Genomic DNA, 16,778 nt, shown 5'->3' with positions numbered 1-16,778 from the left:
GCCTCCATCTTTCTAAAAGGAGCAAATGAAAACCCAACAGCTTAAGATAAGTTTTGGGAAAGAGATTATTACCTTATGGGTCACCATGAAATTGACCAAGCACACAAATGTCAGTACATGAAGTAGCCTAACAAGCTGAATTTTTGCAAGCCTGTGCAGACACCCGATTTACCCCTCCCTTTTAGTACCATCAGTTTACCAGACCAGAGTATACAGAATTGTAGACTTACCTGAGTGTTTCATTGAATCTGACTGTAGCAGCACAATGAAATATAATATTTATGCATTCTATAAGTATTTTCTTGTTTGATTCACTAAGGTCCAGCTCAGGCTGTGTAAGTTCACTTGTAACTACTACTATTTTTGCTCTGAAGTCTGGCTGCTCATCTCTCAACCTGTCAAAAAGCTGTCAAAAAAAATAAAACCAGGACTAAATACTTAAACTAATAGCCAGTGAAGATAAGAGATACATGTTTCATTTAGGTGAAGAAAAAACCCACATTTTCTCCCTACACAGAGTTATACTGATGATCTTAAGTAAGGAGGTAAGGTAGAAAAGTGTGTTAGGAATACTACATCAACATATTACTGACTTCCTATGAACATACTCAGAAATCGAGTTGTGCACCCTTTATCCCATACAGTGAAAGAAATATTTCATGTGTTGTATAGCAGGTAGCAAGACTTCAACTTGCAGTTAAATTTTTTAAATACTCATCCCTATCCTTAAGACCAGATCTCTATCAATATCAGAAGAAAGAAGGAATGATCTCTAATACAGACCAGGACTCAAAGAAATTTAAAGTAGCAGTCTAAATAATGTAATCTCTCTTCTTTCAATATAAGGAAAGGGAATAGTCTATCTACTTCCTAAGCTTGGTAATAACTATTCAAATTCTTGTAAGACTTGCACAAGTCACACTTTTTTAGGTTTCAAAAGCTTTCATCAAGTTTAGAAGTTTCCAGTGATTCATAAAATGCTATCCTGGATTTATGCCAGTTTTGGGGAACTTCCAGATGAAAAAAAAATGTTTTTCCAGCTAGTTAAGATAAAAAGGCAGGGTTAAAGGCTGCGTAACATGTTACAACATCTAATCAAGTCTTACTTAATTGATGTTCAACTATTCCCACTGAAAATATTCTCACCCATATTATATTCCACTATATATTCTCCTCATAATGAGCTGGGTTCTAACCATGTGGCTCAACGCACACAGATAAAAATTCATGCCTTATCTCATTTACACTTATTAGTACGCAAGTTTTCCTGAACAAAATAGTACTGCGGGAATAAAACACACTTGAAAGTTTCACCAAAGCAGACCCCTCTTTTTAATTGTATAGGGGCCAATATCTTAGCAGCCGCTTCAACGCAAGTCAATTAAAATGTACTAAAAATCACAGCAGTACTTCCTACCCTGCCCCACCCAAAGCATGCAGTTATACTGACTGCAAATAGTTAAAGCACATTTCCTTACAGAATGAAGGAAAGTCAATTAATTTTCAACTATAAATTAAGTCACCTAAAGGTACAATTTCACGACTCTTAAAGCAAAAAGACTTCCTCATTTCCGTGTTGCTTCTCCCTACACTACTAATAGCACATAGTCTGATGGCTGTATGAGCATATGAGCTTGCTGGTCCAGCTGAAAAAATAGGGGGCTTTTGTAGAAATATTTTCAGCTCCACTATGAGCTAATGCAGCTCACTGTGTGGCCACCTAAAACATTAGTGGTAATGCTATAGTGAGGATACAGGACATCTCCAGTGATAGAGGTCTTCTTTTCCCAAGCATGAAGCTTCACCTTAAAGGACAACACTGCCAAGACGCATTTAAAGCCTCTGCAGTTCTTAGTTCACATGGTGCAGCAAACAGTGCATACCTCAGGGTAGGAAGCCTTCTGTCATTTTGAAAACAAACCTGCTATGTTTTTAGTTGTAATGATGGTGCTGGTCTCCAGGGAACTGAAGCAACTACCATTTAACCATATTAATGTGTGATATGCATTATAACAGAAATGCAGTTCCATGGATAAGCACTTAAAGAACCAGTTTAATACCGTAGTTTCCTGCCCCTTTTCACATCCATAACCCCACATTATTGCTACATACTTCATACTAGCACGGACAGCAGTACAAAGAGGAGCAAGAACAAACACCTACAGCACATGCAATACATATGGCAAATTAACAGAGGAATTCACAGAATCACAGAATCTGAGATTGGAAGGGACCTCAGGGATCATCTAGTCCAACCTTTCTAGGAAGAGCACAGCCTAGACAAGATGGCCCAGCACCCTGTCCAGGTGAATCTTGAAGGTGTCCAACATGGCTGAGTCAACCGCTTCCCTGGGGAGATCATTCCAATGGTTGACTGTCCTCAGTGTGAAAGATTTCCCTCTTTTGTCCAATCGCAATCTCCCCAAGAGCAACTTGTGTCCATTCCCCCTTGTCCTCTCCATGAGACTCCTTGTAAAAGGGGAGTCTCCATCATCCATTAAGTACTACTCCTTAAGTACTGGTACACGGTGATGAGATCCCCTCTAAGCCTCCTTTTCTCAAGGCTGAACAAACCCAGTTCTCCCAGACTATCCTTATATGGCAGCTTCCCAGGCCTTTGATCATCTTGGTGGCCCTTCTCTGGACCCCTTCCAGCCTGTGCACATCCTTTTTGTATAGCGGGGACCAGAACTGTACACAGTACTCCAGGTGTGGCCTGACAAGCGCTGAGTAGAGCGGGATAATGACTTCTTTATCTCTGCTGGCAATGCCCTTTTTGATGCAACCCAGCACCCTGTTGGCCTTCTTGGCCGCAGCAGCACACTGTTCGCTCTTGTTGAGCTTTCTGTCCACCAGGACCCCCAGGTCCCTTTCCACATAGTGGCTCTCCAGCCAGGTGGATCCCAGTCTGTGCTGCACTCCTGGATTATATTTTCCCAGGTGCATGATCTTACACTTTTCCTTGTTGAACTTCATAAGGTTCTTGCTGGCCCACTCTTCCAGCCTATCCAGATTTCCCTGCAGAGCAGCTCTCCCTTCTGGAGTGTCTACTTCCCCACTCAACTTGGTGTCATCAGCAAACTTCATCAGGCTACACTTGATGCCATTATCCAGATCACTTATGAAGATATTGAATAACATTGGGCCCAATATTGACCCCTGGGGGACCCCGCTTGTGAGAGGTTGCCACTTGGAAAAGGAGCTATTTATCACCACCCTTTGGGTGTGGCCTGTCAGCCAGTTCCCCACCTACTGCACAGACCACTTGTCTAGGCTGTAACACATTAATTCCTCCAGGAGGAGACTCTGGGGGACCATATCAAAGGCCTTGGAGAAGTCCAGGTAGACAATGTCCACCACCCGCCCCATGTCAACCAGGCAAGTCACTTTGTCGTAGAAGGCCACCAGGTTTGTCAAGCATGATCCGCCTTTAGTGAAGCCAATTTATTTTAATTAGTACATCCACCCATTTAGATTTTAAACTCTCCAAGAAATGGAGTGTCCAAGCATCTGTAGAACACTTAATGAGCCCATCCAAACTGAAAAATTACTGGCAGGGCCCTTACAACTGGACAACTTAAGACAGCATACCTTATTAAAAGCTTTGATAGTCTTTTGAAGGAATCTTTATTATATTAATGGCAGTTAACCAATACACTTTCAGTCTAATTTGTCTCACCATGGATGAAGACAGAATAGATCTGACCCTATCCACATCCCTCCACAGATGTGCAACCCCATCTCTTTATGCTCTCACTCAGGGACTAAGATGCAGAACTACCTCAAGCAATAGTCCTGCTTACCAGGACTTCTGTTGTCCAATAACAAGCGTTCACTGAGATTCATAAAACACATCAGATTATACCAGCTCCTGCTGAGAAACTATAAGCAGAAGACTTGGATTTAAATTTAAAAGCCTTTTACAGTACATGAGTTTCCCAAAAGCTATACTGAAGCTTAAGTCAGCCTACACTACTGCTACTCTCCTCCCCTGCCCAAATATTCCCTGCTTTTCATTTGGGTAATAGTGTATACAAAAAACGGATTGAGAAACTTTTCCTTTCTCAGAGCTTAGTCTGGAGATCTTTTCCTTGTTTCAGGGAGTGTCAAACTGAGGGTTTATGTAGAGAGAATCTGTGACCCGATTTTAAGTTAGAACCCCACTGTAACTCATTCTGCTGCATTCTATGACATTGCACAGGACTGCAAGCAAATGCTTTTGAGTAAAGAGCTAGAGTTTTGACATGGCTACAGAAAATAATTTACAAAGGACATATCCATCCTCATATCTGCTGTAATCTTAACTAGTCAGAGCCAGAGAAATTAATTGCCTTACTTTAAACGACTTACCCCTCCTAGCCTAAATGCATTCATAATGTCTTACTGATTCCTTTTAAGCACCTTCTAAGCACATGCTTTGTAGAGACTACATTGCATCTCAACATAGTTTCTAAGCTTGAAAAATTAAACTACCAACTCCCATGTCCCATAAGAGAAAGGATCTGAACAGAAATAAACTCTGCTTTAGCAAAATTCATACTCTTAAGTCGCTCCCCTTCCGGTTCATCCGTCTCACCATAAATGGGATACTCTGTATCAGAGAGATGGGCAACACTGCTGGGTGGTTCTGCATGTAGCAAGAACGCCCAGCCTAGCTCACCAGAATAGGAAGGTAATGAGTCTTTCCAGGAGGAAAGTATCCCACACAGCATGCGCAGAAAGTCTTTTGACCACTTTGATACTTCCACAGCACACAATTTCGTTGCCTTTCCCTTGTTGTCACGGGTTTATAGTAATCTGTATGACTAACAGAAATCCATAATAGAATTTATTAAAACAAACATTTCTGTTTACAAACATAAGCTATTTAAACAACCTGTTAGATCACTTATTCTCGCTTACTGATAGATCCAGTAGTGCATTCAAGAAAGAGGAAGTACTAAGCCTCATCTTACAGAAAAGAAAATAAGGCACAAGGAGAAAAAGTGACTTGCTTGAGATCTAAAGGGACTCAATCCCATCATAGAATTCCTAGTCCACACCACCTATTGCACTTGATCATACATTCTCAAGTTTTAACGCAGGTGTTTTACTGCTCAATTCCACATTGCAGCTGAACATCCTCCTGAATTAAACACAGGATGATTTTCTACTACCAGCTTTGCTAGAAACTAACAGCTTGAAAACCAGCCATAGGAGCACTGCCAGGTCTTGGATCCTACATTTCTGTTAGAATAAAAACATTTAACAATATTTCGTTTTAGACAAACCAAAGTTGGTCTCAAAATGAAATGGGAACATTGTGAAGGACAAAAATATACTTTATGAGCATATGACACATACCTTACAGTTGGTAATTTCTTCTACTCGTGCTTCAGGTGTCTGCCCTGCTTTGTGTCTTACCAACACATACACTGCTTTCACTTTAGGACAAGATCTGAGCAGCTTTTCCAGAAGCACTTTTCCCAGGAAGCCTGTAGCTCCTGTCAGGAGGACATTCTTTCCTTCATAGTATTCAGGGATGGAAACCATTATGACCTTAAGAAAAGTTAAAGACAATAGTATATTAAAGAACTGAGTTCGGATTTGCAGAAGATATAAACAAACAGCACAGATGCAAATGTTCAATCTCATACCTGAAAGAAATGCTTAACAGCCTTTTTTCTTAAACTTATAACCAGTACTTAAAAATGTTTTTTTCCCCACCACATTCCAAGAGTCCCACAGGGTCACTATAGTCATCCCAGACCTTCTTGTACACTGCCCCATTAAGAGTTTTAAGGAATTAAGTCACCCACCCAGTAAGAAAATAGCTCAAATTCAGTCTATTTTTCTCTATATATGCATGGTCCTTCACCACTCTAAGTGCTGTTCCATGTAAATTAAAGGTCATGTCATTAAAATGTAATTACAAGTAGATACTTCAGATACACTGACAGAAGACAGGGAGCCAGGCATCTGCCAGGAACTGGCCCCAGTATTTTGCCTGTGTCAGTCAAGTCCCCTGCTCTTACAAACATTGCTAGGCCAGAGAGAAGGTGTAGCTAGGTTCTTGGTATGATACCTGCTGGTTCTACAGCGATTACAACAAACTATACAGTTTCACAATGATACAGGTTTCTAACGTTTTCATCAATAAGTATTTTTTCCCCTAAATAAGCGATTAGAATTCTCAAACTGCAGATTCAAGTTAGCCACAAATACACCTCCTAATGAAACAAAGGGCAAGGGATTGTTACTCAAATCTGGCACAAAGCTCAGAAGTCTTGTAGGTTTTGCCTCAGTTAGGAAGTTAACTATGAGAATTATTATTTCTTCCCCTCCCTTAATCAACCACTTGGAGATTATGTCTAATTCTAGATGCTGGAAACTGAAAGACTTACTCAGGACAAATACACTGCTACTTTTTAATACTGATGTGGTCTTTGGACCATGACCTTTTATTTTTAGAACTCAGCCTGTGCCTCTGGCTAGCTTCAAGCCATTCTGTTAAGTCCACTCTACCAACATCTTTACCGTAATCCCTAGACAGCTTGCTCACTGGGATTGTGAAGGAACCGCCTAGAAGCATCAAATCTGAGTTAAGGTTAAAAAACATGTATGGAATCTAGGTGTGTGCAAAGAAAGCCCGAAATAAGCAGCCTATGTTTTGCCGTACTAGAAAGAAAAGTTCTTAACTACAGGAAAGGGAAAGATTGTTCCTATTCTCCACCTGCCTTTTCTGAGAAGGCATCTCCACATGCCAGTTAGCATAGCATTGCTGGCAACTCTTAATTTCAAGTTCAAAAGGGACTTATCTCACAGGTATAATACATTACCTCTGTTACCTTTTACAGTTATTTGTGGCAGCAAATTACTGAAGAACTATATCATAATTGTGGGTTTTAAAACAAAAGTTAAGAAATAGATGTAATTTCCAGTGGAAGTTTAGTTTGACCTCTAACAGGCTGGAGTAGGTCCAGAAAGAGATACCTGCCACACAAGACAACACAGCAAAATAAAATTTTGCATATTAAGGTTCATATTTAAGTGTCAGGAATCATTTTATCTAGTGCAACTTCTTGCACGTTTGCAATAGCTGAACTGTTAAAATATGTATTGCTGGTTAATAGTTACAAGTCATTGGACAACTGGTGAACAGCTAACTTTTCAAACATGCAGGCAGAAAACTCCTATCAAACTCAAAATTGTCTAATGCACACTTTGGAATATCTGAATCCCTGTATCGTAGCTACTTTGAGCTAGTAAGTAATAACAGTCAAGGAAAAAAGTCTGACAGTTGAAAGGATTAATAAGAGTTCTCTAAAGCAAGAATCAAAATTACCAGATAACCTTAAGAGATGAACAGCCTTTGGTAGAGGAAGCTTCTGTTAAGCTGCTACAAAGAAACCAATGCTAGGATACTTCTGAATTCACAGGTTCAGGACTAAACCGATGGTGAAACTTTGAAGATGCTGCTTATTTGAAGGATGCTAGTCCTTTGATAAATCCAGACCTCCTAAGCACTTCAGTAAAGAAATCCCACACTCTAAGACCCTAGCCAACATTCCCCATCTTGTAAAAAATTCTAGTGTCCAAGGCTGAGCAAGTGCTATTATGGAACAAACAATGGCAGCTCTGTTTGCCTTCAGAGCTACTGCAGCAATATTTAACTCATTGCTTCAAACAGAGGTCTCTGGCTCTCAAAACAAGGACAATTCTGTTTTTAACAGGAAAAAGATCAGTTCTTGGATTTGTCCGAACACAGATCAAGATGCTTAAAGATCTGCTTTCCAAGTGCCAGGAAAGCCTGCTGCAGTTCGCTGAATGTTTAAATGCTAAATCCAGCAACTAGAAAGAGTGTGCACATACATCCTTGTTAGATATTAAGTGGTCTGTTTTCTAGTTTATCACTGACAAACATTAGGTCAACAACACAGTCCATTCAAATTCAATCGCATTGAGATTATCACCCACAGGAAATAGAAAACATGTATTTCCCAACTTCTCAAGCATCAGCAACAAGCCACAAAGTTCTGCAAAAATAGACTGACAAACTAACTTTCCCCTTTCCCTCCAACAGCTTGAACCCAGTGCTAGCAGCAGAGCAACAGAAAAAAGGCCTAAAAGTAAGGTGGAAGAAACATTTTATTGATGTATATTCAGGAGATGAAGTCCATCTAGGCATCAAATCTGAATGCACCATTTTTTAAGCACCACACACACATGCATCCATACAGACAAAAATCATTACAGAAATCCCTCTCATTGAGCTTCAATTGCCACACTGCAAAGAGACTACAGCAAGCAAAAAAAAAAAAAGAAAAAACAAAGCAAAACACCCCCACAAAACAAAAAACTAAGAACTGGAGAGATTCAGGCAACACAGGAAGTAATATTTAACTCATCTAAACAAGGTTACTGCCAGAAAGACAAGCCTGGGTCATATCATGATATCATGTCTCGTCTCATTTGGTGCTTTGTTTCCACAAAAGTAAAATCAATGTATGCTATCAGCAGAATGTCCACATTTTCAACAACCACAAGGGCCAGTGATCTGCCCTATTTGGGCAATACTTATCCAGCATATCACCAAAGGATGATAGTTTGTTTGTCTTCACAGTCCAAGGTTATATCCATTGAGAAACCTTATCTGTGAAAGATACCATTTTAAAAGATGAGTAGAGACTAAAGTGATGGAACAGAGTATTTCCTGTTGTAAACTGCTTCTGGGGTAAGGTAACCTCAAAGCATACCTATTCCAAACTTGACAATTATGTGGAAGATTTGGGATCCTTCCCACAGCTAGCAGAAAGACAAGCTTATCCATGTTTCAGACTTCATCAACATTCTTATCTACTCTCTGCAAGGTCATTTTCTTTGTTAGCTGTAAGCCAGTCCCTTGCAGGATAAACCTGCCAAGAGAATTTAACACATCTCCAGGAGTTGAAAACACATTGCTAGGTTCAGAAGCTGATTATAACAACTAAGTTTAAGAGCTATCAACATGGGTCCACTAATTTAATATTAGCTAGCCAGTCTTTGCCTCATGCCTGGTAGTATGCCAGATGGTAATTCTCTCACTACGCACTTTCCAGAGAAGTAACTGGGGTGGATTCAGAGTAATAGTAAGTTCTTCCATGTATACCAAACATGCCTTTATTGACAATCTCTACAAACAAGTGAAACAACAAAACTAAATAAACCTAAAAGATTATACCTGCAGTAAAAATGTTACCAAAAGACCCAAAGCTGTATATGGAATCTGGTAAACCTGTGGGTGACACCCAGTATATTGGAAAATTTCTGAAAAACAGACTTTTCAAACTAGTTATATTCTTCAATCTTGAATATGTTCAAAGAGACTAACCTACTACCAATGACCAGACTTATCTACTTGAAATAATTTCTCCATTGAAACACAATACCAGTTAGAGTAACTAATATAGTTAGGTCAAAGTTCACATAACTAGGTGTATAGCCTTATGTCCACAAACAAAGTAGACTTGCTTTTAAAAAGCAATTCTCCTCCTTTACCATCCCTTTATAATTTGGTTATAAGTTGATTTTTTTTCCCTGAATTGTTTACTGTTTGAGCTTAGGCTTCAAGTGCATGTTGAAGGAAAAAAATCTCTTATGGTATAATTAAGCTTATTTCTCTAAGTTGCACAGGAGGCATAGATGAGTCCAGAAATCAAGTTATTATAGTAAATCACATAACATGTAAGAACATTTACTATACTCCATCTCCAGTTCATGTGGAAACGTGTCTAATATTTGTATCCAGAGATCTTTCCAACAAGTCTTAGGAAAGCACGAAGCAGATTGATTCTGTTCAGCGGATCTTGAATCTTAGTTCCAGATCATTTTATCTAAGTTAATGAGAAATCTCACTTGTGCTTTTGGTTACAGAAGGATACAAAATAAAGCCTCACTGTTTATCAAGTTAGTAGCACAAATCATTGCTCTTACTTTGCATACATCATGACATAACCTTGAAAGGAGAACAAGCCGTATCTGAAGAACCTACCTACGACATAATGAACAGAGTAACACTCAGTAGACTACTACACAAAATGCTGAGGCTACAAGATCACTCAATTCTTATTCATTGCATTAAGAAAATAAGCCAAAGGCATCACTTCAGCCTTCATGCAAGTATGCTGATATCCAGCCCAGGTTATCACTAAGAAAAGTCCTAGCAGCAGCAGTAGGGTTATTGCTCCAGTTGTTACTGTGATACTGTCATTTTGCTGGGAGGGGAGGTGGGGGGAGGTTTATGTTTCACCAAAGTATTTTGGAAAGCTAAAAACCAAGTAGAGGGAAGGGAGCAGGGGGGGAACAAACATTCAAATGGCTCATCAGTTTGACTAGTTTCACAGGTAAGAGACAAACCTAGGTAATTCAAACCCAGACTCATATTCCTCATATTGTTCTGACAGGACAAAGAACTACCCAAAAACTGTACCTCTTATTATATTCTGTTCAAAACATCACAAGGACAAGATAAGCCTTCTGAGCTAGTCTTTTCACAGAATCCCAGAATGGTAGGGATTGGAAGGGACCTCTGGAGATCATCTTGTTCAAGCCCCCTGCTTGAGCAGTGTGCACAGGACTGCATCCAAGAGGATTTTGATTGTCGCCAGGGAAGGGCCTCACAACCTCCCTGAGCAGCCTGTGCCCCTGCTCTGTCACCCTCACAGGAAAGAAGTTTCTTCTCACTTTTAAGTGGAACTTCCTGTGTTCCAACTTGCGCCCATTGCCCCTTGGCCTGTCGCTGGGCACCACTGAAGAGAATCTGGCCCCATCCTCTTGACACCCACCCTTCAGATATTTGTAAGCATTGATGAGATCCCCCTCAGTCTTCTCTTCTTCAGGCTGAAGAAACCCAGGTCTCTCAGTCCATCTTCATAGCTCTCCGCTGGACTCTCTGCAGTAGTACCCTGTCTTTCTTGAACTGGGGAGCCCAGAACTAAATGCAGTACTCTAGATGTAGCCTCACTAGGGCAGAGTAGAGGAGACCTGCTGGCCACACTCCTTTTAATGGACCCCAGGATACCATTGGCTGCCTTGGCCACAAGGGTACAGTACTGGTTCATGGTCAACCTGCTGCCTGCCAGCACTCCAAGGTCCTTCTCAGCAGAGCTGCTTTGCAGCAGGTCAGCCCCCAACCTGTACTGGTGCACAGGGTTGTTCCTCCCCAGGTGCAGGACCTTGCACTTGCTCTTGTTCAATTCCATGAGGTTCGCCTTGGCCCAGCGCTCCAGCCTGTCCAGGTCTCATTGGATGGCAGCACAGCCTTCTGGTGTATCAGCCACTCCTCCCATTTTTTTTTATCATCAGCAAACTTGTAAGGGTGCACTCTGTCCCTTCATCCAGGTCGTTGATGAATATATTGACCAGGACTGAACCCAGCACAGCCCACCAGGGAACACCACTAGTTACAGGCCTCCAACCAGACTCTACCCCATTGACCATGACCCTCTGAGCTCTACCATTCAGCTAGTTCTCAATCCACCTCACTGTCCACTTGCCTAACCCACATTTCCTAAGCTCGTCTATGAGGATGTTATGGGAGACAGTGTCAAAAGCCTTGCTGAAGTTGAGGTAAACAACATCCACTGCTCTCCCTTCGTTGACCCAGCCAGTCACACCATCATAGAAGGCTATCAGGTTGGTCAAGCATGATCTTCCCTTAGTGAATCCACGTTGACTATTTCTGGTAACCTTCTTTTCCTCCACATGCCTGGAGATGACCTCCAGGATGAACTGCTCCATCACCTTTCCAGGGATGGAGGTGAGGTTGACTGGCCTATGGTTTCCCAAGTCCTCCTTCTTACCCTTTTTGAAGACTGGAGCGATATTTGCTTTCCTCCAGTCCTTCGGCTCCTCTCCTGTCCTCTATGACCTTTCAAAGGAGAGTGGCTTGGCAAGAACACCTGCCAGCTCCCTCAGCACTTGTGGGAACATCCCATCAGCGCCCATGAATTTGTAGAGGATCCAGTTTGCCCAGGTGATCTCTGACCCAATTCTCCTCAACCAAAGAGAAGTCTTCCTTTCTCCAGAATTTCTCTCTTCTGGGGGCTAAGATGCTGAGGGCCAGCCTTAGCAGTAAAGACCGAGGCAAAGAACGCATTAGTAACTCTGCCTTCTCTGCATCCTGCATCACCAGGGCACCCACCTCATTCATCAACGGGCCCACAGTTTCCCTTTTACTAGAAATGCCTTGGCACGTATGATTAGATTTACTGACATAGCATTTAAAATCAGAATACTTAATTAAGAACAAAAAACCTAACTCTTATTCCTCCCTTGTTTTAAGTTATACATATTATGAGGGAATTCGAAGGCTTGAGCTACATTTTACAGAAGATGTTATCCAATCAATTGAAAATCTTAGGAGTCAACATTTCCAGACTCCTTCCATACTTTCCCATACCTTTTACAATTGAAAAAAATCCAAAACGCTCAACCTTGCTGATCTTCTCAGCTCCTCTCAACTGATGAGTTTCAGGTAGTTTAAGAAAGACTTACATGGGGGGAAACCCCATAACAGATTGTTTGACAGATACATGTGAAAGTTTACTACTAAATCACTAACTGTACTTCTGTAAGAAAATCCTCCAATACCCAAATCCTGACTTCTGGTGCCTTCGTAGTAAAGGACACCTATAGTAAGCATACTCACAGCTTATGAGCAGATTGTTGAACAGATGTAAAAAGAGTTATATTTTAGAACTCTTCATTAAAATGCCATAACTGTAACCAAGAACTTAATTCCTTAATGTTTAGGTGAGACATTTCAAAATTCTTCATGCAAAACTGCAGTCAAATAACATACCACCGTAGCATGGTGCAATTCAATGGCTTTTCAATGCAAATCAATAAAAATATTTCCTCTCCCATTATGTTTCTGCAGAAATTACCAATAATCCTTCTGAAACCTCAAAATAACTCATTTATCTGACAACTGCTCTATCAACTTGCATTTGAAGCCTAATCACCACCTTTAAAAAAAAAAAAACACACCACACAAGTTTACCTTTCCTTTTTTTCCAATACATGTAGAACAAAACCCTGTCAAAAATTAAAAGTTAACTTTCACGACTTTCTTATCTTTAAAAATATCTTAAACACATAGTTAAAGCAAGTTCTACTAACAGATTGCCTCCCTGTCCTACAAACAGGACAAAAAAGTAAAGGCCAATTAAACAGGATGCATGAAGCCTCTCTTCCCAGAAGGACAGAGGTGTTTACTCCACTCCTGTAGCTAACAATGATCACTTAGATGCTAAGGGCTCCCATCTTGAGTCCTGTTTACATTAACTGGATCTGTTACTTGGGTCTATCAATTATGTCTTTTGCACAAAACCCCCTATACATTTACAAACATCAGGCTGAACAATGACATGGGAAGGTTGGTATGATGTAGTGAATATATAGGTACCAACACCAAGTGGCAGCTTAGCAAGATCTACTAAGCAGTCTTTCTAACCACACCCAAAGGAAGAAACTAATAAGGTACTCCAACAGAGTCACACGTTCTTTAAGGAAGTTTGGAAAAAGCTGAACAAAGGCAAAGAAGAACAGTTTTGTAAGAAGGGTCTCACAATAAACCCTGGGTTGAAGAAATTCAGAAGGAAAAAATGCAAATAGGAATACCTAGTCTATTCAAAGAGATGGTGACTGTTCGCAACTCCCAAACTTTAAAAGTATTGAGGCTAAATAAAGCATAGCTGGAGGACTCTATTGATGCAAGGCTTGTAATTAGCAACTGGGAGAAACGCTATGGATGTTCATGAAGGTACTAACCGTGCCCTGCCATTAAAGGATTACATGAGGTAAGTCCTCCACCTACAGACAAAGTACCAAACTAACCAAGTACAAGTTTTGATGATATTGGTTCCTTTTCAGAAGTTTGTTTGCTTTAAGTTACCCAGCAGTTCTGCTTCCTGTGGACCAGTAACAGGCATACTGTCCTGAACACAGACCCTCCTCAAACACTGAATATTTTATGACAAAGAAAAAACAAACATGCACACAAAACACACATACATGCACAATTTCTGGCTGGAGAAGCTAACCAAACCCAAAATCACTGCAGTAATACAGCTGTGTCTTCAACAGCTAGTATGTTTTCTAGCACTTGCTTGAACTTTACAAATTGCTGTATAACCACTCTAGTTTGCTATACATCCCTTCTGGGCACTGGAAGCACTGTGCTTGCGAAGAACTGGGAACTCCTACAAGAGCCAGAGCTCAGAATCAGGAACATGACAAAGGACCCTTTGCTTTATAGTAGTCAGGAGGAGATTCAGTTTGGCCTCTCAGGAGCTAAGAGGTTCTATGGATGGACTGATTCTCCCTTTGCAGAAGAAGTGTTAGTACAGGTATTTCAAGACATCTATTACTCCAACTTTCGAAGATGACTCCTAAGCAGAATCATGGCATACCATCAGAAGTTGCACTATAAAACTGACATAGCGATGCTCTCTGCTCACAACTGGCTAGTATATCATGTATGTTTCCGAACAAGAAAAATGCTTTGCTATTATAAAAGTTACAGTTTTGCTTCAATGCTAACTTTTTACTGACAAGTATCAGCTGCTTAGGACAACTAAGATGTCAAAAAATTGGGGTTTTTTCTAACTATAGGAAGGGAACATATTTATTATGTCCAAAACATACTTCTACATTAGACAGTCACACTTAATGGAAAACAACTGCCCTACTGTGCTTTTACCGTTGGAATTATTGTCTCTAGTAAAGCTTCATTAGACTTACAGTCCAGCATAAGGTAAATAAGGACTAAGTACTTGCAGTAAGGCGTTACAGATCTAAATTCACGTATTACTTTATAGTTCTGCAGCAGCTAGGAGAAAAAAAGTCAAAACCAACAAACCTGCAAAGTCAATCTTTCATATCCATTGTGGAACGTTTTGGGTGGGGAGAGGGCCGATTTTTAAACTATCTATATTTGAAGGGCAGGTACAAAAATAGGGTAGAAAAGCTGTAGAGTAGTGATCCTAGAAATATATACCTAATACATCATCTCAGCTAGTGATACATCACACTCATATAGTGGTATCTCAGCTATGGAGCACAGATGTGGTACATGAATTGAGCAAGTTGGGGGTCAAGAAATTCTAGGCTGCTACAGTACAGATGGATGTCAAGGAGAGCAAAACTCCAACGTGCTCCACTTCTGGTTTAATTATTATTGAAACAGTTATAAAAATATCAAAAGCCTTCAGTTGGTAAAGCTGTGAAGTAGGTTAAATGAAATTAAAGGTTTCTATTTCCATGGGATTCAAACTGGTTTCAATTACAGGTTTGCTATCAGTCAGTATATCTCTGCAATTAGCCACACTTTAAACTTCACTCAAGAAAGCCTTTCTGTAGACCCACGTGGCTCCTGCTCCACAAGGACTCTAAGCCTCTCCCAGAGCCAGGGGCTGCCGCACACGCCACTGGCCGTTACAGCTCTCAATCTGCTATTTCCTGAGGCTTGGACCCATTGAACTGGGGCTCCTGTTTGAAGAAACGGGCCGTTTCGGTTCTCCGCCCCATACATTCCCCTAAGCAGGAGAGAAACTCGTGGCCTTTTTCTGCAGGACTGTTTTTTGCACCAGCCGAAGCGACATGGGCTCTGAGAAAGGGGAACTCCTGTGGCAGCACAGCGGGAGAGGGAGAGGAAGAGCCGGCGCGCCGCCGATCGCAGGAGGCCCCCCCAGCGGCGGGCGGGCCGAGCGGGCGCAGAGGCAGAGCGCGGGGAGATGGGTGGTCCCCGCCGGCCCAGCGGCGGGGGGAGCGGCCGCCGCGGGCCCGGGGAGCCTGGCCTCGCCCAGGCGGGAGCGCAGCCCTGCGCCGCCCGAACAGCCACCCGGGGAAGCGCTTGGGGTTCCCCCCCGGCCCTTCGCTAAGCATCAATCACGCCAACGGAGCCCTTCCGCCCGCAACGCGCCTCTGGCCTGGCCGCCGGCGCGCCTCGCAGCTCCCCCGCCCCGGCAGCCTCCCGGAAACGCACGACGGCAGCAGACTCCCCCCGCGCCCCCCTCACGGACCGCAGCGGAGGATGGAGCGGCGCGGCGCGGCCCCCGGCCGGACACGGCTTCCCGCCGCGGCTCGGGTGGACGGTACCTGCTCCGGGCGGCGTCACCCACCGACCCTACCCGCGCCGTGCCCCGCCGCTCTGAGGTACTCGGACAGCGGTCCTAAAAGGGCCGCTCCCGTTGGCCACTGCGCACACGGTACCCGCCCGCTTATTGGCTCCTCGCTCCGCCGCTCGGAGGGACGAGGACGCCTGGGGTTGGCGGTTTCCAGGAGCCCCACCCAGCGCCGCGGCAGGGCGGGGCGGGGCGGGGTGGGGCGGGGCAGGGCGTCTGGGGCTGTTGGGCGCGGGCGGGCGTCTCGAGGGCGGAGGGGACAGTTTTGGGGGGACGGCCGTGAGCCCGCCGAGGACCGCCGCCATGCCGTGCCGTGCCACCGTGCCATACTGTGGCATAACGTGCCCTGCCACCGTGCCATGCCATACCGTGCCATGCCATGCCATACCGTGCCATGCCATGCTGTGCCGCGCCATGCCATACCGTGCCGCCATGCCATGCCATACCGTGCCACAGCATGCCATGCCCACCATGCTGTGCCATGCCATACTGTACCACACCGTGCCATGCCACCATGCCATGCCATACTGTGCCATACCATGCTGTGCCACCATGCCGTGCTGCGCTGTGTCGTACTGCTATGCCGTGCCGTGCCATGCCATGCCGTGTCATGCCATGCCACCATGCCATGCC

At 42.9% G+C, this 16,778-nt stretch overlaps 1 protein-coding gene across 2 annotated transcripts in view; it reads right to left on the bottom strand.

Annotated features, from left to right (window-relative positions):
• Positions 1-16,269, bottom strand: part of FAR1 (fatty acyl-CoA reductase 1) — a 39,214-nt gene extending 22,945 nt beyond the window's left edge. Inside the window, exons 1-3 of one of the 2 annotated variants that reach the window (XM_075094880.1) lie at positions 16,120-16,269; positions 5,344-5,538; positions 231-406 (exon numbers count right to left, since the gene is read on the bottom strand). In XM_075094880.1, the coding sequence (XP_074950981.1) occupies positions 231-406; positions 5,344-5,532 (365 nt within the window). In that variant the 5' untranslated portion in view covers positions 5,533-5,538; positions 16,120-16,269. The remainder of the gene's footprint in view (positions 1-230; positions 407-5,343; positions 5,539-16,119) is intronic. The other variant, XM_075094881.1, reaches the window with a different exon arrangement.
• Between the last annotated feature and the right edge of the window lie 509 nt (positions 16,270-16,778).

Source organism: Phalacrocorax aristotelis, chromosome 5, assembly GCF_949628215.1.
Source record: "Phalacrocorax aristotelis chromosome 5, bGulAri2.1, whole genome shotgun sequence".
NCBI lineage: Eukaryota > Metazoa > Chordata > Aves > Suliformes > Phalacrocoracidae > Phalacrocorax > Phalacrocorax aristotelis.
The sequence above is the reverse complement of the archived record's forward strand: the minus strand, read 5'-3'. Positions and strand labels throughout refer to the sequence as shown.